Source organism: Anthonomus grandis, chromosome 4 (assembly GCF_022605725.1).
Source record: "Anthonomus grandis grandis chromosome 4, icAntGran1.3, whole genome shotgun sequence".
NCBI lineage: Eukaryota > Metazoa > Arthropoda > Insecta > Coleoptera > Curculionidae > Anthonomus > Anthonomus grandis.
In genome coordinates this window covers 4,372,032-4,398,121 of record NC_065549.1, presented here as the reverse complement: position 1 = coordinate 4,398,121, position 26,090 = coordinate 4,372,032, and the positions used below count along the sequence as shown (strand labels likewise).

The window sequence follows — 26,090 nt, the reverse complement described above, 5'->3', positions numbered from 1 at the left end:
TAGTAAAAAGTAATAACGATTAACCCGATCAAAATTAGTATTTCATTTAATCGATTTATCACAGACGGTCAGATATATAAAAGGTAGGTGTTTAATATTAATGAGAAGAGTTATTAGTGTTGAATTCACATGTATCGAGATCGGGAAAGGTGTTGAAGACGATTAAGAATCGGCCGGGTTATTATACCTCCCGATGCCTGTATCTCGACCTGATCATCATCGCTACAGGGTAAATTCATTAAGTAGAAATTTATTTGGTTTTAAAGCATCCACGCCAATATCAGAACCGTTTACGTTTTGTTTTGCAATCAAGTGGGAACAATGATTTACGGATATGCAACGAACGTGCATAAAATAATCTCTTTCTCCTTGTGCTTCTTTGGCTCTCATTAATAAGTTAAGAAAAAAAATTAAATACCAGATTATTATTAATTTAAATGAAAACTCTCTACACCCAGTCCTAAATTAGACCCAGAAAATTAATCAAAACTATTTTTAAAAGAGATTATTATAGAGTCGGGCCGATACACCTTTTTCAACTTTAATAATTATATTTCAGCCTCGCCTCCATAAATAAGAATAGTGTAGTAGCTCCGTATGGCGTCAACTCACACAGTCCAAAGTCTATATCTTTTTTCTCTCTCGGATTCCCTAGACCCGGTCCTATTTACCCCATCACATCATTCTTCGTTTGTGTGTCGACTCGAACCAGTCAGTGTTAAAAAGTGCGGGTAATTTTGTGAAGTGTAAACGAAATGTCTAAAAGATTGTCAGTACATCGGTCTCGTAGCCCTTCCCGAGTTAAGAAAGCAGATCCTTCTATTAATAAGGTATTAAGTTACCTCGAAAATATGAACAAACGATTACAAAATATCGAAAAGATAAATAAAATTCGAAGTCGTAGTCGTAGTGGTCCGAGTACGCGTAAGCGGCTTCGTCGGATCTCTACATCTTCGTCTTCTTCGCATGAATCGCGCAGTTCGTCTTTGTCTCGCTGTATAAGCAACCCGACATCCCCAGGATCGCTGATAATGGATAGGTCCACCGATAACGAGGCGGACACCGCCCAGGAAAATATTTTGGTTACAGAGGGAGCTGAATCGAATTTTGCCGGTAAGTAAAAGAAACCCTATTAATGCGGTGTTGTGTTTTTAAACCGATTTATTTATCGCGCGGTGAGCGATTAAACTATATTATACTGGCAGTAAGATCAAGGAAGCACTCTTGCATTTCTTACTATATCGTTGAGCATATGCATGGCAAACTATTAATGATAAGGTATCATTGAGTATACCTATTTTGGCATATTATAGTATCAGAGAGAATACTTTTTCTTTATGAGGTATCATCGAGTATACCTATTGTGGCATATTATAGTATCAGAGAGAATATTTTTTCTTTATGAGGTATCATCGAGTATACCTTTATTGCCACATAGTATCATCGAGAATACTAACTTATTTCTCTATGGGAAAAATTGAGTAGGTATTTATACTTATTTTGCGATATAGTATCAATACAAATATACTCAATTGGAGGTATCATCGAGGGTACCTGATTTGCCATACCAATGCCGACCTATGCCAACGACAGATGGTTCAAGAATAAATTAAAAAATAAATAAATAAATACATAAATAGAAGGAAATTGTAATGTGTCAATAAAAATCAGAGGTTTTATCTTTATAGTTTCCCATTATATTTTTTGGTTTTAGCCGAAGAGCATACTTCTCCTCAAAATAATGCCTTACTGTCAGACGATGTTGTTGCCATTTTGGGACCTAAAGATTTTAACATAAAAAAATATGGCCCTAGTCTACATGACGATCTAGCTTTGCGGTGGGACAAGCTATTAGCTGAAGGTTTGTCAGACGAAGACAAAAGGAAACTATGTGAGGCTCATCTTCCACCTAAAAATTTATCGGCCATGGCAGCGCCAAAACTCAATCCACTAATCGAAAAGGCTGTGTCTCCCTCAAATGTGTCGAGAGACAATCGCTTGGCTGCAGAACAACAGCAGGTGGCTGCAACTTTGGCTGCTATAGGGCAACTTTTTAGTTCGGTTCTGTCGGAAGAGGGGGGCGGTAATCGCCAGCACATTAGTTTGCTTAATGATACAAGTAAATTACTCCTAGATCTTTTTCATCAACAATCGAAAACTCGTAGAGCTTTAATTGCCGTAAATTTAAATCAAGAATTTCAAGAGGCAAACAAGGAAAATATTACCCCAGATGGTTTTTTGTTTGGAGAGAATTTGGAGGAGCGGCTTAAAGCCGCTAAGAATCTGGAGGTTTCCGGAAAGATACTTAAACCGAAGCCAAACAAAACTTCATATAAAAAGCCTTTAAACTCCAAGGCCCCTTCTCGGCAACAGCGAGGGACGACACGTCGAGAGGGGAACCCGCGTCAATACCGACCAGTGCCCAAATATCCAACCCAGCACAGGGCTTACAATACAGTGATGAACAACAACCCTCAACGCAAGCGAGCAGTTCGACGTTGGCAAACCTAAATAAACAGGTGTGTATTGCTGAAAGATTAAAGGTTTTCTATCCGGCCTGGACCAAATTTTGTCAAGACCGTTTAGTTCTTAGCTGGGTTAGAGGTGTTAAAATACCGTTTGTAGACTATCCAAAACAGTATAATTTTAAAACTACATCTTGGTCACCTGCAGAACGTGCTTCTATTCAAAACTGCATCAATAAATTACTATTAAATAAAGTAATTAGTAAAGTCTCTTGGTGCAAAAATCAATATATCTCAAATATTTTTCTTAGGCCAAAAAGTGATGGTTCTCACAGACTGATTCTAAACCTAAAAAATGTTAACAAACATATAATTTGTCATCATTTCAAAATGGAGGATAACCGTACAGTAAAAAATTTGATTAAGAAAAATTGTTTCATGTGTAAAATAGACCTTAGGGATGCATATTTTCTAATTTCAGTTCACAGAAAATATAGAAGGTATTTGAGATTTAAATTTAATGGGGTCATTTATGAATTCAATTGTCTGCCATTTGGTCTCAATATAGCGCCTTATGTGTTCACTAAATTAATGAAACCTATATTTAGTTTTCTAAGAGCGAGAGGCTTTCTCTCGGTGGTTTTTTTAGATGACATTTTGCTTATTGGTAACACTTATGCAGAATGTTTAACTAATCGGAATGAGACTTTGGATCTCTTACTTAAATTAGGGTTTGTGCCTAACTATGAGAAAAGTATCTTGATTCCTTCCCAGGTAATTCAGTATATTGGCTTTATTTATAGTTCGATAGATATGTCAGTAAGCCTTCCTCAAGATAAAGTTTCAAGCACCCTAGAACTGGTTTCAAAATTCTTATTATTAGAAAAATGTAGTATTAGAGACTTTGCCAGAATGCTAGGGAAAGTAACATCTATTTGTCCTGGTATTAAATATGGTTGGCTATACACAAAGTATTTTGAGCGCCAAAAATTTCTAGCATTGCAGAGTTCAAATGAAAACTATAATGCAACAATGAAAATTCTACCATTACTCTATGAGGATTTTCAGTGGTGGATTAAAAACTTACCAAAGGCGAAAAACTTTATTCAAATTGACTCGTTTGCAATAGAAATATTTTCAGATGCATCTTCTACAGGCTGGGGCATTAGCTGTTTAGGCAAAAAATCGCGGGGGTTCTGGTCAGTAGTTGAAAAAGAATATCATATAAATTATCTGGAATTACTAGCTGTTTTCTTTGGACTCAAGTGTTTTGCCAGCCATCTGTCAAATTGCAACATTCTGTGCCGTGTCGATAATACTACAGCATTAGCATATATCAATAAAATGGGCAGTGTACAATACCCTAAACTCAATAATCTTTCACGCACTATATGGCAATGGTGTGAGGAAAGAAATTTATTTTTATACGCGTCTTATATAAAATCTATAGACAACTGGGAAGCGGATCATGAATCTCGTAGTTTGGCAACAGAGACTGAATGGGCTCTGGATCTACCAGCATTTATGAAGATATCTTCATCTTTTGGCGAACCAGAAATTGATCTATTTGCATCTAGAACAAACGCAAAGTGCGGGAAATTTGTTTCATGGCTGAGGGATCCAGAGAGCATTGCAATAGATGCATTCACACTAAATTGGAATCAGCTTAAATTCTATGCATTCCCACCATTTGCCTTAATCCTAAGAGTGCTTAACAAAATAATCTCTGACAATGCAAGAGGTATTTTAGTGGTGCCTCTCTGGACAGCTCAGCCTTGGTATCCTGTTTTTCTCTCACTTCTAGAGAGAGAACCTATAATTTTTGCACCCTATAAAAATCTAATGTCTTTCAACAGCACACCACACCCCCTTTGGAGAAAAACTACCCTGGCAGCAGGGATTGTATCAGCGAAGCATTGAAGTTAGGAGGAGTTCCTACCGAATCGTTGGATATATGCCTTGCATCAATCACAACTAATACTATTAAGCAGTATAATGTTGGCTTAAAGCTATGGTGGAAGTTCTGCAGCCAGGAAAAAACGAGCATTTATTCTCTATCGATTCCGACGGTACTGAAGTTCTTAACGCTACAGTTTAATAAGGGCGCCTCTTTTAGTTCTTTAAATTCATACAGAGCAGCTCTCTCACAGATTTTAGGTCCAAATCTTAGTGAAGATTTTAGAATTAAACGAATATTTAAAGGGTTCAGCGCTTTACGACCTCCTCTTCCCAAATACGACATTACTTGGGATCCAAGTATTGTTCTTAATTATATAAAAAACACATACATTAATAATTTGACTATAGAACATTTAACTTTTAAAACGGCTATGCTTCTTGCTCTGGCTACAGGTCAACGTGTACAGACACTGGCAAGCATAGAGTTAAGTAACATTGAAAATTACCCTGACAGATTAGAAATAAAAATCTCTAAAAGGTTAAAGACTTCTAATGTTAATAAAATACAGCCTACGCTTATCCTCCCATTCTTCACAGATAATGCAATATGTCCGGCAAAAGCCTTACTTTTATACATACAGAGAACTCACTCTATTAGGGGAAACATTAATTGTTTATTCATAACTTTGAAAAAACCATATCGAACAGCTAGTTCTCAAACGATCAGTAGATGGCTGAAAACTGTGTTGGCAAAAAGCGGAATAGATGAGAAACATTTCAGTGGGCATAGTACTAGACACGCTTCCACATCTGCTGCCGCCAGGAAAGGGCTAAGCTATGACAATATTCGGTTGGCAGCAGGGTGGACTGAAAGGTCTAAAACATTTGCCAGGTTTTATAAAAAGCCATTAATAAACGATAAAACTAATTTTGCCAAAACCGTTTTAAACCATCCCTAAGTTCTTTTAAATGGATTATTTTATGCATTTTTTTTTATAGAGCTATAAGTTGTTATTTATAGACCTAAGAGGTTATCTATAGGGTTAAGTTGTTGTTTTTAGAGTTAATTCTTATTTACTAATAAGTTGTTTGCACTACTTTAGCAATGTGCAATTTATGATTTATTTCGCCATTAATTCATAGCGGGTTTGTAGATTTACATGAAATTAGTACATATATGAATAATACAATTACTTGTTCTTTGGGGAGTTTTGTTGGAATATATCAGATTTATATCAGAATGGTGGTTTAATTTTTCAGATTAATCATAGTTGCAACTTACTTTAAACTACTACACTATTCTTATTTATGGAGGCGAGGCTGAAATATAATTACAGGATTAAACAAACTTACCTATGTGCAGTTTAATCCAGATTATATGAAGCCTCGCCTCCATAAATAAGCTCCCACCCCTTATTTCCCTTCCCAAATTAGTTGCAACAAGCTTGGAATAAGAATGATGTGATGGGGTAAATAGGACCGGGTCTAGGGAATCCGAGAGAGAAAAAAGATATAGACTTTGGACTGTGTGAGTTGACGCCATACGGAGCTACTACACTATTCTTATTTATGGAGGCGAGGCTTCATATAATCTGGATTAAACTGCACATAGGTAAGTTTGTTTAATCCTGTAATTATAGTGCCAAAAGTTGATGTTTATTAATCGTCTTGTATAAATAACCCCGCACGTTAATTACTCCTTTATTTCGGTTGGTTTATCAAATGGCTTCAGGTCTGGGGTCTGATGTGTCTGGAAATAAAATATGTACGCGCGTCACCACATGTTTTCGAAGCATTTTATTAAATTGTATATAAATATTACACATTTTGACACGCAACAATAAATACATTTTATTATTAAGTGATTTAGTTTTTCTTTGGTAAGTAAAGTGTTTTTAGTGGCGGCTAAAGATGGCCAAAAGATTATAATTAAAGAAAAAAATTTGCTAAAAAATGAGATAAAAATCACCTTTGTAAGTTAATTAGATTAAAAGTTATTGCAAGTCAAAGTATAAAAATACCCGTTGTAGAGTAATTGTGAGTAAGGATTTTGTTATTTAAAAAAAAAAAAACTTTTTTTTTGAAATTTTTAATCTGCTGTACTAATTTTCCCCAAAAAGATTTATAATTGTTTTTCTTCTATAATTCAAGTACTTTTAATGGCGGCTTAAGGTTGACAAAGAATTATAAGTACAAAAGAAAATTATCTAAAAAATAAGATAAAAATCACCTTTTTAAGTTAATTACATTAAAAGTTATTGCAAGTCAAAGTACAAAAATACTCGAGAGTAAGAGGGTGGATGTAGAGGTTTCTATAATTTTTTCTTTTTAATTTCAGAATAAAAGAATATATTTATATTAAGTGTTAAAAAATCTAAAATTTATATGCATTTTGTGGTACTGTTGTTCGTTTTTTGAGAAAATCACGTTCAGATTGTGGATATTTACGATTTAAAAAATCTAGTTGATTGTAAATAGGAATTTTAATGCATTTTTTAATTTGTTAAACAAAAACTTTTTTTTTCAAAATTCTTAATCCTATTAGCGGTTTTTCTAAATTCAATTTTTTTTTAAATCGGTATAATCCTATCGATATCTATGTAAGTTATTGACCTAACATCAAAATTGAGCTTGTACTAATTTTCCCCAAAAAGATTTATTTTAGTTTTTCTTCTATAATTCAAGTACTTTTAATGGCGGCTTAAAGTTGTCAAAGAATTATAAGTAAAGAAAAAAATTCTCTAAAAAATTAGATAAAAATTACCTTTCTAAGTTAATTACATTAAAAGTAATTACAAGTCAAAGTATAAAAATACCCGACTGTGATTAAGGATTGTGAGTAAGGATTTTATTGCATTTTTTAATTTGTTAAAAAAAAAACTTTTTCTTGAAATTTTTAATCTTTTAACGGTTTTCCTAATGTTAAAATTTTTTCTTAAAAGTCGGTATAATCCTATAGACATCTAAATTATTGACGTACCATCAAAATTTAGCTTGTACTAATTTTCCCCAAAAAGATTTATTATAGTTTTTCTTCTATAATTCAAGTACTTTTAATGGCGGCTTAAGGTTGTCAAAGAATTATAAGTAAAGAAAAAAATTATCTAAAAAATGAGATAAAAATCACGTTTTTAAGTTAATTACATTAAAAGTTATTGCAAGTCAAAGTACAAAAATACTCAAGAGTAAGAGGGTGGATGTAGAGGTTTCTATAATTTTTTCTTTTTAATTTCAGAATAAAAGAATATATTTATATTAAATGTTTAAAAATCTAAAATTTATATGCATTTTGTGGCACTGTTGTTCGTTTTTTGAAAAAATCACGTTCAGATTGTGGATATATAAAAATCTAGTTGATTGTAAATAGGCATTTTAATGCATTTTTTAATTTGTTAAACAAAAACTTTTCTTTTTAAAATTCTTAATCTTATTAGCGGTTTTCCTGAATTCATTTTTTTTTAAATCGGTATAATCCTATCGACATCTATGTAAGTTATTGACGTATCATCAAAATTTAGCTTGTACTAATTTTCCCCAAAAAGATTTATTATAGTTTTTCTTCTATAATTCAAGTACTTTTAATGGCGGCTTAAGATTGTCAAAAAATTATAAGTAAAGAAAAAAATTCTCTAAAAAATGAGATAAAAATTACCTTTCTAAGTTAATTACATTAAAAGTAATTGCAAGTCAAAGTATAAAAATACCCGACTGTGATTAAGGATTGTGAGTAAGGATTTTATTGGATTTTTTAATTTGTTAAAAAAAAGCTTTTTTTTTAAATTTGTAATCTTTTAACGGTTTTCCCAAATTTAAAAAATTTTCTTAAAAGTCGGTATAATCGTATCGACATCTAAATAATTGACCTACCATCAAAATTTAGCTTGTACTAATTTTTCCCAAAAAGATTTATTATAGTTTTTCCTCTATATTTCAAGTACTTTTAATGGCGGCTTAAGGTTGTCAAAGAATTATAAATAAAGACAAAAATTCTCTAAAAAATGAGATAAAAATCACCTTTCTAAGTTAATTACATTAAAAGGTATTGCAAGTCAAAGTACAAAAATACTTCAGCGTAAGAGGATAAATGTAGAGGTTTCTTTTTAATTTTAGAATAAAAGAATATATTTATATTAAATGTTTAAAAATCTAAAATTTATATGCATTTTGTGGTACTGTTGTTCGTTTTTTGAGAAAATCACGTTCAGATTGTGGATATTTAAGATTTAAAAAATCTAGTTGATTGTAAATAGGAATTTTAATGCATTTTTTAATTTGTTAAACAAAAACTTTTCTTTTTAAAATTCCTAATCTAATTAGCGGTTTTCCTAAATTCATTTTTTTTTAAATCGGTATAATCCTATCGATATCTATGTAAGTTATTGACGTAAAATAAAAATTTAACTTGTTCTAATTTTCCCCAAAAAGATTTATTATAATTTTTCTTCTATAATTCAAGTACTTTTAATGGCGGCTTAAGGTTGTCAAAGAATTATAAGTAAAGAAAAAAAATCTCTAAAAAATGAGATAAAAATCACCTTTCTAAGTTAATTACATTAAAAGTTATTGCAAGTCAAAGTACAAAAATACTTGAGAGTAAAAGGATGGATGTAGAGGTTTCTATAATTTTTTCTTTTTAATTTCAGAATAAAATAATATATTTATATTAAATGTTAAAAAATCTAAAATTTATATGCATTTTGTGGTACTGTTGTTCGTTTTTTAAAAAAATCACGTTCAGATTGTGGATATTTACGATTTAAAAAATCTAGTTGATTGTAAATAGGAATTTTAATGCATTTTTTAATTTGTTAAACAAAAACTTTTCTTTTTAAAATTCTTAATCCTATTAGCGGTTTTTCTAAATTCAATTTTTTTTTAAATCGGTATAATCCTATCGATATCTATGTAAGTTATTGGCGTAAAATCAAAATTTCGCTTGTTCTAATTTTCCCCAAAAAGATTTATTATTGTTTTTCTTCTATAATTCAAGTACTTTTAATGGCGGCTTAAGATTGTCAAAGAATTATAAGTAAAGAAAAAAATTCTATAAAAAATGACCTTTCTAAGAGAAGAAAAAAAGAAAAGAAAAAAATTTTCTAGAAAATCACCTTTCTAAGTTAAATACATTAAAAAATATTGTAAGTCAATGTACAAAAAAAAAATTTTTTATAGAAGAAAAAAACACGAAATCTACAGCATCACAAATACAAATATAAGTGTAAATATAAACAACGTGACATATAAGTAAACAAAGCTTACAAACTAAATGTATTTGTGATGCTGTAGATTTCGTGTTTTTACCTTTTATAAAAGTGTATGACCAGCATCTTTGGGATAATGGATGAATTTTTCGAATGTACAAAAATACTCAAGAGTTAGATGGTGGATATAAAGGTTTCTATGGTCTTTAAGATACTTTTTCTTCTAAATTTATTTTTTTTTCGGTATAATCCTATCGACATTTATGTAAATAATTGACGCAAAGTCAAAATTTACCTTGTACTGACTTTTGCTAGAAAGATGTGTTAGTTTTTCCTTTATAACTCAAGTACTTTTAATGGCGGCTTAAGGTTGTCAAAAAATTATAAATAAAGAATAAAATTTTCTAAAAATTGAGATAAAAATTACTTTCCTAAGTTCATTACAATAACAGTTATTGCAAGTCAAAGTGTAAAAATACCCGAGAGTTAAAGGGTTGACATAAAGGTTTCGATGATTTTTGAGGTCTTGGAATTAAACATTATTTTTATGTTAAGTGTTAAATTAACTTTTGGATACTTGCGATTTATTAAATTTAAAAAATCTAACTATCTGTGAATAGATATACATTTTTTAATTTAAAAAAAATACTTCATTAGCAGGTCTGCTAAAGTCAAAAAACTTTTTTTTTCAAAGAATTCAATGACGAAGTTAAAATTAAGATTGTATCAAATTTACCAATATGACAAGAAAATATTTGTTAGTTTTTCTTCTATAACCCAAGTACCTTTATTGGCGGCTTACGGTTGTCAAAAAATTATAAATAAAGAAAAAAAAAAATCTAAAAATTGAAATAAAAATTACCTTTCTAAGTTAATAACACTAAAAGTTATTGCAAGTCAAAATATAAAAATACCGGAGAGCTAGAGGGTGGATGTAGAGGTTTTTATGGTTTTTTGAGGTGGTTTTTTTATATATTAAATCTTAAAATTTTTAACTCTTGCGTTTTTTGGCACTGTCGTTTTACGACAAATTCAATTTCAAATTAAAATTGTAGATATTTTTGACCTATTAAATTTTGGCCGGATTATTAATAATTAACTGTGAATAGAGATTTTAATAATTTTGCTTACTTACTTTTGCAAAAACTTGAAAAAGAATTTAATGATAAAGTCAAAATTTAAATTGTACTAATTTTCTCAATATGACAAGAAAAAGTTCCTTAAATATTTGTTAATTTTTCCTTTATAACTCAAATACTTTTAATGGCGGCTTTAGGTGGTCAAAGGATTATAACTAAAAATTAATTTTATCTTTAGTATGGTATAAAAATCAACTTTCCAACTTAATTACACTAAAAGCTATTACAAAAAAAAACTTAAAAAAAGTAAGAAGAGGTTTATGTTAACAAACCAACGCGAAGAAACCATAGGTATGTAAAATACTCGTATAATAAATAATAATCTTCGTAAAATTAAATGATACCTTGACGAATCGAAAGTATGTTAAATTAATTATTCAAACATTTTAAAACTGAGTCTAACTTTCTCCAAATATGCCAAAAATAATTTCAAGTTAGGTAGCACTAATCATTCTTTCAATATAACTAAAAATTCCTAAAGCATTGTTAGTTTTTCCTCAATACCTCAAGTGCTTTTACAGGCGGCTTATGGTTGTCAAAGGATCATAATTACATATTAAATTCCTCTACAAATTAACATAAAAACCAACCTTCTAAGTTAATTACAAAAAAAGTAAACATTCATTATTCAATCGCACCAACGCGAAGAAACGATAAAGTACGCACATTGTAACCAAAAGCATTGTCCGCGTCAACTTTAATGAAACGTAATAAAAAGACCAATGGATGCCACAAGGTGGTGATCTTACCAAATGAATTATTGGACAAGTTATAAGCGTGTACTATAAAATACGAGCGAAATTTAATTATCTTTGCTATAAATTGTTACCGCTTTTATATGGACAAACGCCGTAATTATTATGATTATTTCTTGTTTTATTATCGATTGTGACCACGCAGGAATTATGATTATTGTTCTCTCTCTCTCGCTCTTTTTCTGAAAAAACACTTAAAAAAAATAAAACACAGTTTATTCAAACCTGATCTATATCCGAAGGTATGGCACCGCCATGACTGTTTGTGTAGCGTGTTGGGGGTGTAGTAGTGGTGTCTCTCAGTTCTTTTATCTCGATTTCTGGATAAGCTAAAGTGAGACGACTGGGGAGTTCTCTGGTCTAAAACACGGTGGATTTTTTTCAGTTTAATTATTTGTTTTGTATGAAAGGGTTAAACTGTTTGGTCACATAAGGACTAATTGTGTTTTAGAAACTTAAATTTAATTTTAAAAAATGTGCTTCTTATATGAAGAGGTCCTAATTGTACACGAAAAATGCAATTTTTAAGATGTTTTAGGTAGTAATTGGGATGGTATTAAAAAGTGAAATATTTTATTAATTTCTAGCCATTAAAACACAAGCATAAGTATCTGGAATTTATAGGAAAAGCAATGAAAAGTCTCTGATAGGAGAAGCAATGAAAGGTGTGTGGTCCTGAAGATTTATTTAATTAAAAGCAAAACGTTTTTTACTGATGAATTAGGATTGAAGGACCATGAAACGACCTAATCATTTTAAACAAGTCACCCATTTTGCATTTACTTATTTGTCTTTATAAAAAACTTAAAAAATAACTAAAAAATCAGAAAAAATCCAAATTGATTACTTATTACTGAAAACCTTTAATTTGACACGTATTTCAGTGATTTTAAAAAAATTTACAAAAAATTAAGAAAAAAAATGTTTTTTTCTAACTCCAAAACCAGTCGGAATTCATATTTGAAAATTTGTAGATTCACCCAACTATTTTATTGGACACCTATTTTAGCGATTTTTGAAAAATGTACAAGAAATTGAAAAAAAAATGTTATTTAGGAAGCTGATTTAATTTTTTTTAAATTTCATATTTCAAAAACTAGTCAAAAAATTAAATTGTCAAAATTTGTAGACATATTCCTTGACTTATTTGATTGAACACCTATTTCAGCAATTTTAGAGAAATATAGAGGAAATTTAAAAAAAAAATTTTTGAGGGAGCTGTTTTTATATAAAATGCTTTTAACTCAAAAACTAGTCAAAATTCAATTGTGAAAATTTGTAGACATATTCCTTGACTTATTTAATTGGACACCTATTTCAGCAAATTTGGAAAAATATACAAGAAATTGAAAAACATTTTTTTTAGAGAAAGGTGGAAAGGATTTTATTTTCTAAAAATTCCATATAATGCCCATAACTCAAAAAAAAGTCAAAATTTATTTTTGAAAATTTGTAGACATATTCCCTGATTTATTTAATTGATCACCTGCTTCAGCGATTTTGGAGAAATACACAAGAAATTGAAAAATTTTTTTTTTTAAGAAACTGATTTTTTCTTCTAAAAATTTCATAAAATAAAGTCAAAATTCAAATCTAAAAATATGTAAAATTTCAGAAAATCCCCACTCAAAAACTAGTCAAAATTCAAATTTGAAAATTTGTAGTCAAATTCCTTGAATTATTTGATTAAACACCTATTTCAGCGATTTTCGAAAAAATATACAAGAAATTGAAAAAAAAAACATTTTTTGCAAAAGCTGATTTTTTTTCGAAAAATTTCAGAAAATCCCCATAACTTAAAAATTAGTCAATATTTAAATTTGAAAATTTGTAGACATATTCCTTGACTTATTTAATTGAAGACCTATTTTAGAGATTTAAAAAAATATACAAGAAACTGATAAAAATTTTTTTTTTGAGAAAGCTGAATTTTTTTATTAAAACTTTTACAAAATGCCCATAACTCAAAAACCAGTTAACATATATATTTGAAAATTTCTAGACGTATTCCTTAAATTATTTGATTGAACATCTATTTCAGCGATTTTGGAAAAATATACAAGAAATTGAAAAAAAAAAATTTTTTTTGAAAAAGCTTATTTTTTTCGAAAAAATTAACAAAGTGCTTATAACTCAAAAACTAGTCAAAATTCAAATTTCAAAATTTTAAGACAAATTCTTTGAGTTATTTAATTGAACACCTATTTCAGCGATTTTCGAAAAATATACAAAAAATCGAAAAAAAGAAACAGTTTTTGAAAAAGCTTATTTTTTTCGAAAAAATTAACAAAATGCTTATAACGCAAAAACTAGTCAAAATTCAAATTTCAAAATTTTAAGAGAAATTCTTTGAATTATTTAATTGAACACGTATTTCAGCGATTTTCTAAAAAAATACAAAAAATCAAAAACAAGAAACAGTTTTTGAAAAAGCTTATTTTTTTCGAAAAAACTAACAAAATGCTTATAACTCAAAAACTAGTCAAAATTCAAATTTCAAAATTTTAAGACAAATTCTTTGAATTATTTAATTGAACACCTATTTCAGCAATTTTCAAAAAATATACAAAAAATCGAAAAAAAAAATCTGTTTTTTGAAAAAGCTTATTTTTTTCGAAAAAATTAACAAAATGCTTATAACTCAAAAACTAGTCAAAATTTAAATTTCAAAATTTTAAGACAAATTCTTTGAATTATTTAATTGAACACCTATTTCAGCGATTTTTGAAAAAAATACAAAAATCGAAAAAAAGAAACAGTTTTTGAAAAAGCTTATTGTTTTCGAAAAAATTAACAAAATGCTTATAACTCAAAAACTAGTCAAAATTCAAATTTCAAAATTTTAAGACAAATTCTTTGAATTATTTAACTGAACACCTATTTCAGCGATTTTCGAAAAATATACAAAAAATCGAAAAAAACAGTTTTTGAAAAAGCTAATTTTTTTCGACAAAATTTAACAAAATTTCATATTTCTAAAACTAGTTAAAATTTATAGACATATTCCTTGAATTATTTGATTAAACCTATTTAAGCAATTTTAAAAAATATACCAGAAATTGTTAAAAAAATTGTTTTGAGGAAGCTCATTGTTTTCTAAATTGCTCATAAATCAAAAATCAGTCAAAATTCAGTTTGAAAAATTTGTAGATATATTTGTCAAATTATTTAATTGGATACCTATATCAGTGATTTTGGGAAAAATATATATGAAATTAAAAAAAAAAAATTGAGGAGATTATTCATATTTAAAAAATCAGTGAAAATTCAAATTTGAAATTTTGTAGACACATTTCTCAAAATATTTTATTGGATACCTATTTTAGCGATTTTGCAAACATATTTGATAAAATGTATAATTTTCCAACCCAACCCAACCCAACTCAAAAGCTAGTCAAAATTCAAATCTGAAAATATGTAAAATTTCAGAAAGTCCCTACTCAAAAACTAGTCAAAATTCAAATTTGAAAGTTTGTAGTGAAATTCCTTGAATTATTTGATTAAACATCTATTTCAGCGACTTTCGAAAAATATACAAGAAATTGAAAAAAAAACATTTTTTGAAAAAGCTTATTTTTTTTCCAAAAAATGAACAAAATGCTCATAACTCAAAAAACAGTCAAAATATAATTGCGAAAATTTGTAGACATATTCCTTGACCTATTTAATTGAATACCTATTTCAGCGATTTTGGAAAAATATACAAGAAATTGAAATGACCATTGACATATCCAGCAATTTGAAAAAAAAAAACAATTTTTAGGAAAAATTGAGTGAAAAAAAAATTATTAGAAGGCATTCTTTAACCATCTTATGACTGTCAGAAAAACTAGCCAATTAACATTGATAGCACCCCATTAAAAAAAAATTACTTGATTTATACCCGTCTAAGCCACAGTATAATCAAACTGTCAATTGTCCAAAATTCTTCTTGACCTTATGCTTGAATTATTGGCGAAATACCAAATAGAACCTCAAAAAAGTTCCTCAATTTTTCACATACATATTTCTCATCTGAAGATCTCTTATTAGCCATCATAAACTCATAACTAGCCAACCTTAACGCATCAATTTACCACTAGACCGCTAAAAGAAAATACAAACAACGCAGACAAAGGATCTCGTTTTTCCTTTATATGTAAATTCTATTAACAATCCACCGGGGGCGTAAAACTAAGAGACTTCCAGTATTTACCGTAGGGTTTTATACCGCATTGGGATTTTTTTCGTTTTATTATTTTTATAACTTTGCCTTTATTTGATTCTGTGTGTGCATCGCGGGTGGTCCATAGGCTCAATTAGAACCCAAGGTTCTATACCTTCTTCTTTTATTTTTTTATTTAAATATTTGCTTCGTAGATTGTCACTTTTGGTAAAAAAATTAAATTGAAATTCCTCTAGTTGGTCCTTCGAGCCGGATTATTGCACGATTTTGATCCCTTTTTGAGTTACGGGCATTTCATAAAATGCGAAACCTTCGGAACGCCTTTTTTGTTTCTCCCCATAGGGCCCACCCTATACAACACAGTAACAATTAAGTTGTAAACCGTATAAAGTTATGATCATAAACTTCGAAGAAACGCCATAAAATACCTTATTGCCTATGAAAATCTAACTGGGACTTTAGAGGTCAATAAAACATCCCGGGCAGGGTTGAATTAAGGGATTAAATAAGACGTTTAGAAAAAAAAAAGCCTCATTAATAATAAATAAAATCATCCTTTTAATATCTTGGATTATTGATGAATATTCATTGTATAAAAGATTAGGCAGGTATAAGAAATGAAATTTTAATCTTTTATGAGCGTTATTATAAGATCGAGAACAAGACGTTTGATATTTTGTATTGAAAAGTCACGTTTTCAAATCTCATTAAACGGCGACAAACAATAATAAAAGTCATATTTTTAATGCTAATAAAAATATTGAATTATTAATCAGGATTATTGCGAGTCTTCAAACAAACCGCGATTATGATCAATAAATGAGAAGGTCGTGGGATTTAATTTGACTCATAATTCCATGAGTTTGTAATAAAATTTGTTGGTTTTTTTTTTGAATTTTATAGATCGTATCAATTTTATGTGGGATTTATTTATAGTTGTTTATTTAGGAATGTAAAAAATGTTCAAATTTATATACACATTCGTCCGAAATAAGTTAGATTCATTAGACTTACTTAAACACCCCTTTCGAGGGTGTAGGGAATAACAAGATCCATTTCAACTGCCTGGCAGTAATTTTTTACTTATTTCAAGAAGTTAAGTACATTTAGCGAGGTTTCCTACTTTACCTATTTCAGCAATTTTTGAAAAATATACGGGGTCATGATGAAAAATTGGATTTTTTTATGCATATAACTCAAAAATTACTCAACATCAAAAATTGAAATTCACGTATTCTTCGCATCATTAGAGGTTACATTTAATTTAGCAATATTTGAAAAATTTACAAGATTTTTGAGGAAAATGATTGATATTTCTCAAAAACGAGGAATACGCCTATAATTCAAAAAATAATAAAAAAGAAAATTAGCAAATTCGTATTGATACCTCTCGAATTATTTTATTAGACACCTGTTTTGCCGAATTATGAAAAATGTACCAAAGATTGAGATAAAAGGAGATTTTTGAAAAAAATATATATTTTTTTGCGAAAAGTGCCTATAATTTCTTCACTCATTTTACGGGATACCTATTTCATCGAGTTTTAAAAAATGTAGAATTTATTAAGAAAAAAGTGCATTTTTGAGGAAAATAATTGTTTCCTAAAAGTTTCACAACAAATAAAAACAAATTACTCAAAATTTAATTAAAATCTAAATTTAAAAATTCATATTGTATGTACATACTCCTGAAATAAATTGAAATGACTTCTATTTCAGGAAATTTTGAAAAATAAATAAGATGATAGATATGGAGTTTCGGGTAAATAATTTCTTTTAATCAAAAAATGCCTATAACTGAAAAAAAAACTATTAAATACTTGATTGGACACATGATTCATCAATTTCCAAAAAAGTTGAAAAAAAAACACTTTTGCATTAAAGAATTAATTTCTGAGTTCAGAAAATGCCTATAACTCAAAATCTAGTCAATATTAAAATTTAAAAATGTATGCACATACTCCTGGAATAATTTTATTAAATAACTATTGTAGGGATTTTTGAGAAATGTATAGGATGATCAGAAAAATAGAGACTTTTGGGTAAATATTTTGTTTGCAAAAATTTCAAAAAATGCTTATAATTGACAAACTATTGAAAATTCATGAACAAAAATTGGTAGACAATCTTCTGAAAACTTCACAAACACGCGTAACTCAAAATCTAGTCAAAAATTTTGCTAGGTTTTCATTCCATATTTTAGCAAAATAAAAAAATATATATGAAGAAAATTGAGCACAAAAGACATTTTTATTGATTTTGCAAAAAACCCAAAATTTGGGCAATTTTCAAGTTTAAAAAATTATAAGTATGATCCTGGAATAATTTCACTAGACATTTCAGAGATCTTGAAAAATGTACTGGATAATGAGAAAAATTGGATTTTTGGGAATCATTTCTTCTACCTAAGAAATGCTTATAACTAAAAATCTATACAAAATGCGCATTTAAAAATTAATACAAATAATTCTACTAGACCCCTGGGTTTCAACAAGTTTGATAAAATACAAAAAAACCTTAAGAAAAAAAATTGTTTTTTTTTCCGTACAAATTTTTAAAAAATTGGAAAAAATTAACATTGAGTCAAAATTCAATTTAAAAAAAATATAAAAACACTCCTGAAATAATTTTACTAGACCTATTTTACGGATTTTCTAAAAAATATATATTTTTTGAAAAAATTTTAAAAACTTACAAGCTTAAAATTAAAAAAATTAAAATTGGTACACGTATTCTTCGAATCATTTGATTAATTTTTAATACTCTCTTGACTTTTGGTTAGTGAACGCCATTTAAGTCACATTTCTAGCTTTAACATTAAAAAAGTTGCAACAAATTTTGATAAGCAGCAGTCACAAATTCATTCGTCAGGTCCAACTTTTGAAAATATCTCATCTCAAAAACTACAAATTTCTTAAAAAAATCATAAAGATAGAAAATAAGCCATTGGCTTTTCCTTAGCGAACACCATTTAAATCACCTTTTTAGCTGCGCTATTAAAAAAAGTGCAACAAATTTTGAAAGGCAGCAGTCACAAATTCATTCGTCAGGTCCAACTTTTGAGAATATCTCAAAAACTAATAGTTTCCTAAAAAATTCATAAAGACAAAAAATAAGCCCTTGGCTTTTCCTTAGCAAACGCCATTTAAATCACCATTCTAGCTTTAACATTAAAAAAGTTGCAACAAATTTTGATAGGCAGCAGTCACAAATTCATTCGTCAGGTCCAACTTTTAAAAATATTTCAAAAACTACAAGTTTCTCAGAAAATTTATAAGACACAAAAATAAGCCCTTGACTTTTTGTTAGCGAATACTTTTTAAATCACCTTTTTAGTTACAATAGAAAAAAGGTTACGACAAATTTTGTCAGGGAGAGGTCACAAACTCATTCGTCGGGTCCAACTTTTGAAGATACCTCAAAAACTACAAGTTAATCAAAAATTTCCTAAAAACGTGAAATAACCCCTTGACTTTTGGTTAGCGAAAGCCACTTAAACCGACTTTCTAACTGTAATAGCAAAAAAGTTACAACGAGTTTTGCTAGGCAACAGTCACAAACTCATTCGTCGGGCCAAACTTGTGAAGATATCTTAAAAAGTACAAGTTTTCCAAAAAATTCATAAGAACACAAAATAAACCCTGAATCTTTCTCTAGCGACTGCTTGTTGATCCAACTTCGTATCTTCAATAGAAAAAGAGTTACAATAATTTTTGTTAGACAGCAGTCACAAACTCATACGCCTGGTCGAACTTTTGAAAATATCTCAAAAACTACTCTCTTAAAAAATCATAAATACAAAAAATAAACCCTTGGTTTCTACTTAGTGAAGGCTATTTAAATAATCTTTCGAGCTACAATCACAAAAAAGTTATAACAAGTTTTGTTAAGAAGCAATTATAAACTCATTCGTCAGGTCCAACTTTTGAAGATATTTCAAAAACCACAAGTTTCTCAAAAAATTCATTAATGATTAAAATATTCCCTTGATTTTTGGTTAGTGAATGCCATTTAAATCACCTTTCTAGCTTTAATATTAAAAAAGTTGCAACAAATTTTTATAGACAGCAGTCACAAATTCATTCGTCAGGTCCAACTTTTAAAAATATTTCAAAAACTCCAAGTTTTTCAGAAAATTTCAGAAGACACAAAATAAGCCCTTGATCTTTTGCTAGCGAATACTTTTTAAATCATCTTTTTTTTACAATAGAAAAAAAGTTACGACATATTTTGTCAAGGAGAGGTCACAAACTCATTCTTCGGGTCCAACTTTTGAAGATACCTCAAAAACTACAAGTTAATCAAAAATTTCCTAAAAACATAAAATAACCCCTTGACTATTCGTTAGCGAAAGCCATTTAAACCGACTTTCTAACTATAATAGAAAAAAAGTTACAACACGTTTTGTTAGGCAACACTCACAAACTCATTCGTCGGGCCAAACTTGTGAAGATATCTTAAAAAGTACTAGTTTCTTAAAAAATTCATAAAGACAAAAAATAAGCCCTTGGCATTTGCTTAGCAAACTCTATTTAAATCACCTTTCGAGCTATAATAACAAAAAAGCTATAACAAATTTTGTTAAGGAGCAATTATAAACTAATTCGTCGGGTCCAACTTTTAAGGATATCTCAAAAACTACAAGTATTTAAAAAAATTTATTAAAACACGAAGTAATCACTTAACTTTTGGTTAGTGAATGCCATTTAAATCACCTTTCTAGCTTTAATATTAAAAAAGTTGCAACAAATTTTTATAGACAGCAGTCACAAATTCATTCGTCAGGTCCAACTTTTGAAAATATTTCAAAAACTCCAAGTTTCTCAGAAAATTTATAAGACACAAAATAAGCCCTTGATCTTTTGCTAGTGAATACTTTTTAAATCACCTTTTTAGTTACGATAGAAAAAAGGTTACGACAAATTTTGTCAGAGAGAGGTCACAAACTCATTCGTCGGGTCCAACTTTTGAAGATACCTCTAAAACTACAAGTTAATCAAAAATTTTCTAAAAACATAAAATAACTCCTTGACGTTTGGTTAGCGAAAGCCATTTAAATCGACTTTCTAACTGTATTAGCAAAAAAGTTACAACAAGTTTTGTTAGCCAACAGTCACAAACTCATTCATCGGGCCAAACTTGTAAAAATATCTTAAAAAGTACAAGTTTTCCAAAAAATTCATAAGAACACAAAATAAACCCTGGATCTTTCTCCAGCGACCGCTTTTTGAATCAACTTCCTACCTTTAATAGTAAAAGAGTTACAATAATTTTTGTTAGGCAACAGTCATAAACTCATTCGTCGGGCCAAACTTGTGAAGATATTTCAAAAACTACTGGTTTCTTAAAAAATTCATAAAGACAAAAAATAAGCCCTTGGCATTTGCTTAACAAACTCTATTTAAATCACCTTTCGAGCTATAATAACAAAAAAGCTATAACAAATTTTGTTAAGGAGCAATTATAAACTAATTCGTCGGGTCCAACTTTTAAGGATATCTCAAAAACTACAAGTATTTAAAAAAATTTATTAAAACACGAAGTAATCACTTAACTTTTGGTTAGTGAATGCCATTTAAATCACCTTTCTAGCTTTAATATTAAAAAAGTTGCAACAAATTTTTATAGACAGCAGTCACAAATTCATTCGTCAGGTCCAACTTTTGAAAATATTTCAAAAACTCCAAGTTTCTCAGAAAATTTATAAGACACAAAATAAGCCCTTGATCTTTTGCTAGCGAATACTTTTTAAATCACCTTTTAAGTTACAAAAGAAAAAAGGTTATGACAAATTTTGTCAGAGAGAGGTCACAAACTCATTCGTCGGGTCCAACTTTTGAAGATACCTCAAAAACTACAAGTTAATCAAAAATTTCCTAAAAACATAAAATAACCCCTTGACGTTTGGTTAGCGAAAGCCATTTAAATCGACTTTCTAACTGTAATAGCAAAAAAGTTACAACGAGTTTTGTTAGGCAACAGTCACAAACTCATTCGTCGGGCCAAACTTGTAAAAATATCTTAAAAAGTACAAGTTTTCCAAAAAATTCATAAGAACACAAAATAAACCCTGGATTTTTCTCCAGTGACCGCTATTTGAATCAACTTCCTATCTTCAATAGTAAAAGAGTTACAACAATTTTTGTTAGACAGCAGTCACAAACTCATATGTCTGGTCCAACTTTTGAAAATATCTCAAAAACTACAACTTTCTTAAAAAAATCATAAATATAGAAAATAAACCCTTGGCTTCTACTTAGCGAAGGCCATTTGAATAACCTTTCGAGCTACAATCACAAAAAAGTTATAACAAATATTGTTAAGGAGCAATTATAAACTCATTCGTCGGATCCAACTTTTGAAGATATCTCAAAAACAACAAGTTTCTTAAAAAATGTATTAAAACACAAAATAATCCCTTGATTTTTGGTTAGTAAAAATTATTTAAATCACCTTTCTAGCTATAATATTAAAAAAGTTGCAACAAACTTTTATAGACAGCAGTCACAAATTCATGCGTTAGGTCCAACTTTTGAAAATATTTCAAAATCTACAACTTTCTTAAAAAATTCATAAATATAAAAAATAAACCCTTGGCTTCTACTTAGCGAACGCCATTTAAATCACCTTTCGAGCTTCAATAACAAAAAAGTTATAACAAGTTTTGCTAAGGAGCAATTATAAACTCATTCGTCAGGTCCAACTTTTAAGGATATCTCAAAAACTGCAAGTCTCTCAGAAAATTTATTTAAACACAAAATAATCTCTTGACTTTTTGTTAGCGAATAATTTTTAAATCACCTTTTTAGTTACAATAGAAAAAAGGTTACGACAAATTTTGTCAGGGAGAGGTCACAAACTCATTCGTCGGGTCCAACTTTTGAAGATACCTCAAAAACTACAAGTTAATCAAAAATTTCCTAAAAACATAAAATAACCCCTTGACGTTTGGTTAGCGAAAGCCACCTAAACCGACTTTCTAACTGTAATAGCAAAAAAGTTACAACGAGTTTTGTTAGGCAACAGTCACAAACTCATTCGTCGGGCCAAACTTGTGATTGGACAAAGATATTTTAAAAAGTACAAGTTTTCCAAAAAATTCATAAGAACACAAAACAAACGCTGAATCTTTCTCTAGCGACTGCTTTTTAATTCAACTCTGTATCTTCAATAGTAAAAGAGTTACAATAATTTTTGTTAGACAGCAGTCACAAACTCATACGCCTGGTCCAACTTTTAAAGATCTCTCAAAAACTACAAGTTTATAAACTAAGCACTCACCTTGCAAATAGAAAAACTTATATTTATTAACTTATTAAATAATAGCCAGGGATTTACTCTGCCAAATGCCTGGGAGAAGTCGGTAAATATGCCAACAAAATGATACCCTCTATCCAAGACATCCAACAGTTTAGTGTTATAATTGTAGAGCAACATCCTCTAAAACCATGCTGTTCATCGATTATCAATTCTTTATCTTTATTAAAATATAATGCTGTATAGACACACCTCTGTAGTTTTTCATATAATTTCGTTCTTCTTGATTTAAATATAGGAGATTAAAAAAAAATGTATCAATTAAAAAGCATACAAAATCCGGTCAAATTACTCATAAAAATATATAAGAAAAAACTTTGTGATACATGTGACCATACAGTTTAACCAATTAAAACGCGTCCAACTTAAAAATCAATTAATCAGTTATTTAGATCATTATAAGAGATCGTTTATTTAGCTAAAAATTGAACAACAGTAATAACTTTAAAATAATGCAATATAAAATAAGCCAAGGAAATTCTTTAAAATACGTAAAGATGACGAATAGTTAAACTTACTTCATCCAAGCTGCCCTCATCCTCCTCATCAATGACAACCAGCTGCTTCGTAATTAAACTTTTATTAATTCTATTAAATCCATTACCTCGTGGCCACATTTTAACTAAATAATAAATTATTAAATATTAAGGCGAAAACGAATCGGGTCCAAAGCAGCAATTAAAGTGATACTAAACGTAAAAAAACTGGTATAGCGCATTCCGAAAATAGGCTCGAATCGGAATGTTTTTAATATTTTTGTTAGTTTATCGAGTTTATTGGTTTTTTTTTTGTGGCCACTGAATAGGTACAAGGTGGTCATTAAGAAGGTTTTAATATGGTTTTATATGGATGATTTATAGGGAGAGGGTTCTATATGAAAGGAAGGTTATATAAACGTAGGCGCTCAAGGGTTTTAGTTATAAAGTACAGGGTTGTTTTATGAAAAAAAAATTGTATGTAAAATAATTATTGTTATTAATTTACCTTTTTTTTATCCTTTGTCCAAAAATCCAATTTTTTTTCAATATCCTGTAGGAAATAATTTTTTTCCCAGACAATTGAAGTAATATTTCGACTTTTTCAGGCACTATTATTTGATAAAAAAAATATGTTTCAAGCGATTTCTTGATATTTTTTTAATACGAGGAAAATAATTTTTTAATTTATCATTAATAATTATTACTTAAAAAATTAATTAATTTTAGTTGGTAATTTATGAGACTAATCAAAGGACTAATTCACTTTATAAAATTTAATAAATATTTAAATTCATAGCAGAATATATAAGCAACGTGTAAAAACTCACTAAAATTTCCTTAGAAATCCAAGAAAATTTAGTAAATTACGTATAAAAATTAACCTAAAAGAGCTGCTTTAAATGCTAACAAAAAATTATTATAATAATAACAATATTAATTTACAGGAAATCCATATATGAAAAAAAGAGTCTCTCTATAAGGGTCTAAAACTCAAGTCAAAAACACTGAAAAAATAATTCAAAATACTAACCTCAGCAATCTCCGACTTCAAAGACATGTTTAGCATTAAAAACAACAACAAAAAAAAAACAACACACAAACACAAACAAATAAATACGCGTATGAGTACGACGGCACGTGCTATAAATTCCGCACCACCCGATCACGATCGTACCGTTTAGAAAGTCATCGAAGGTCTGAATGTCATAAAATAGAAAATTAAGGGTCTTGAGGGGGCATAACCGAATATTTCTAATGTTATTGAGGTCGGATCTCGGGATCGTATAATCCGGACGGGTCCGAGTAAAATATTGGGCAGGTAGATGGATCGTGCGCAGATTTTATCAATTTTATACGAGGAGTACCCGGTCGTTTTGTGTGTTTGGGGTTGGTTTTCTTGTTTGAGGGTGGTTAACGCAGTGTATGTAGTTATGAGTCAAACATGAGGTATTGTCTTTGGTTTAGAAAAAGGGGTGAATCGGGTGAGAGTGGGAGAAGTAACTGGTAATTGTTTGCGATGGAATTTGGCAAATGGGTACAATTTTAGAATAGAAGAAATTTGGGATTTTTGAACCAAAAAACTGGAACAATATTCGGGAAAATTAAATAATTTAACTACTTATCTAATATTGACGTTTTTTCAAACCTGTTTAATTTCTTTACTTTGCCCATGACATGTAAGCCAAGACTATTATCATGCATAATAAAAATGCAATTTATCTGACTGGATAACTTTTCCTAAAAGCAAAATCTATCCAGCTAGTTTTTTAAATATTGAACCATAAAGTGAACGTTCACCTTGAAGATGAAACATGGTCCTTGGACACCACTACCCAAAATAGCCAATATTTTAAAAACTTTTAATCAGATTAGTTTAGGGTATAAACTATATTGTTAAAACATCACTATATTTCCATCCTCTTCTAATTTTCAGAATGAGATAGGGATAAATAAATGAGAATTCAATTTTTTTCTCTATTTGCGTCTGGATTGTCTGGAAAAAGTGATTTTCGGGTTTAGTTCGTCTAATTATACCTAAAAAATATCACTTTATTCCCATCCTCCTCTAATTTCCGGGTGAGATAAGGATAAATAGATGAGAATTCAATTTTTTCCGCTATTTTTTATATCATGGTTTCATTTTATTGATAGTGTCTGGAAATAGTGTTTTCCGTGTTTATTTGGTCTACTTATACCAGAAAAATATCACTTTATTTCCATCCCTCTTTAATTTCCAGATAAAGGTAGGGATAAATAAATGAAAATTTAATTTTTTTCTCTATTTTCTATATCATGGTTTCATTTTATTAATTGACAAGATTCCTATGACCATCATGCATTTTGTTTTATTAGAATATTCCAACTATTTGTTTAGATATCGGACTTTGAAGTTAGCGCTAACCTTGGAGATAAAACACTCCCCTCAGAGACCACTACTCAAAAAGTCCAATATTTCAGAATATTTTATGCAAATTAATTTGAATTTTTAAGGTTGTCTAAAATAGTTTTCTTAATATCATAATTTTTATTTTATTAAAATATTCCAATTAATTCTTCAGATATTGGACTTTAAAATCTGTTGTCACCTTGAAGATCAAACATGCTCCTTGGACACCACTACCCAAAAGAGCCAATATTTCAAAAACTTTTATTCAAATTAGGTTGAACTAT

At 29.2% G+C, this 26,090-nt stretch overlaps 2 protein-coding genes across 9 annotated transcripts in view; one reads left to right on the top strand and one right to left on the bottom strand.

Annotated features, from left to right (window-relative positions):
- LOC126734838 (protein dead ringer-like) overlaps positions 1-26,090 on the bottom strand; it is a 235,509-nt gene that overhangs the window by 108,145 nt on the left and 101,274 nt on the right. Inside the window, exons 1-2 of one of the 7 annotated variants that reach the window (XM_050438613.1) lie at positions 23,460-23,651; positions 11,685-11,819 (exon numbers count right to left, since the gene is read on the bottom strand). The exons of the other annotated variants lie outside the window; for them this stretch is intronic. Of the exons in view, the coding sequence (XP_050294570.1) occupies positions 11,685-11,819; positions 23,460-23,558 (234 nt within the window). The 5' untranslated portion in view covers positions 23,559-23,651. Of the gene's footprint in view, positions 1-11,684; positions 11,820-23,459; positions 23,652-26,090 lie in introns of those variants that run through there. 7 annotated transcript variants of the gene reach the window in all.
- Positions 557-5,605, top strand: LOC126734843 (uncharacterized). 2 transcript variants are annotated; one of them, XM_050438622.1, is made up of 3 exons: positions 563-1,113; positions 1,715-2,519; positions 4,322-5,605. In XM_050438622.1, exons 1-2 carry the CDS (start codon positions 756-758, stop codon positions 2,509-2,511), a joined length of 1,155 nt encoding a protein of 384 aa, XP_050294579.1. In that variant the 5' UTR covers positions 563-755; the 3' UTR covers positions 2,512-2,519; positions 4,322-5,605. The 2 variants fall into 2 exon arrangements, with proteins under 2 accessions (XP_050294578.1, XP_050294579.1); XM_050438621.1 differs by having other exon boundaries at positions 557-1,113; positions 1,715-5,605.

Coding starts and splice junctions, on each gene's coding strand:
- LOC126734843 (XM_050438621.1), top strand. CDS start 2,856: ATGGAGGATAACCGTACAGTAAAAAATTTGATTAAGAAAAATTGTTTC.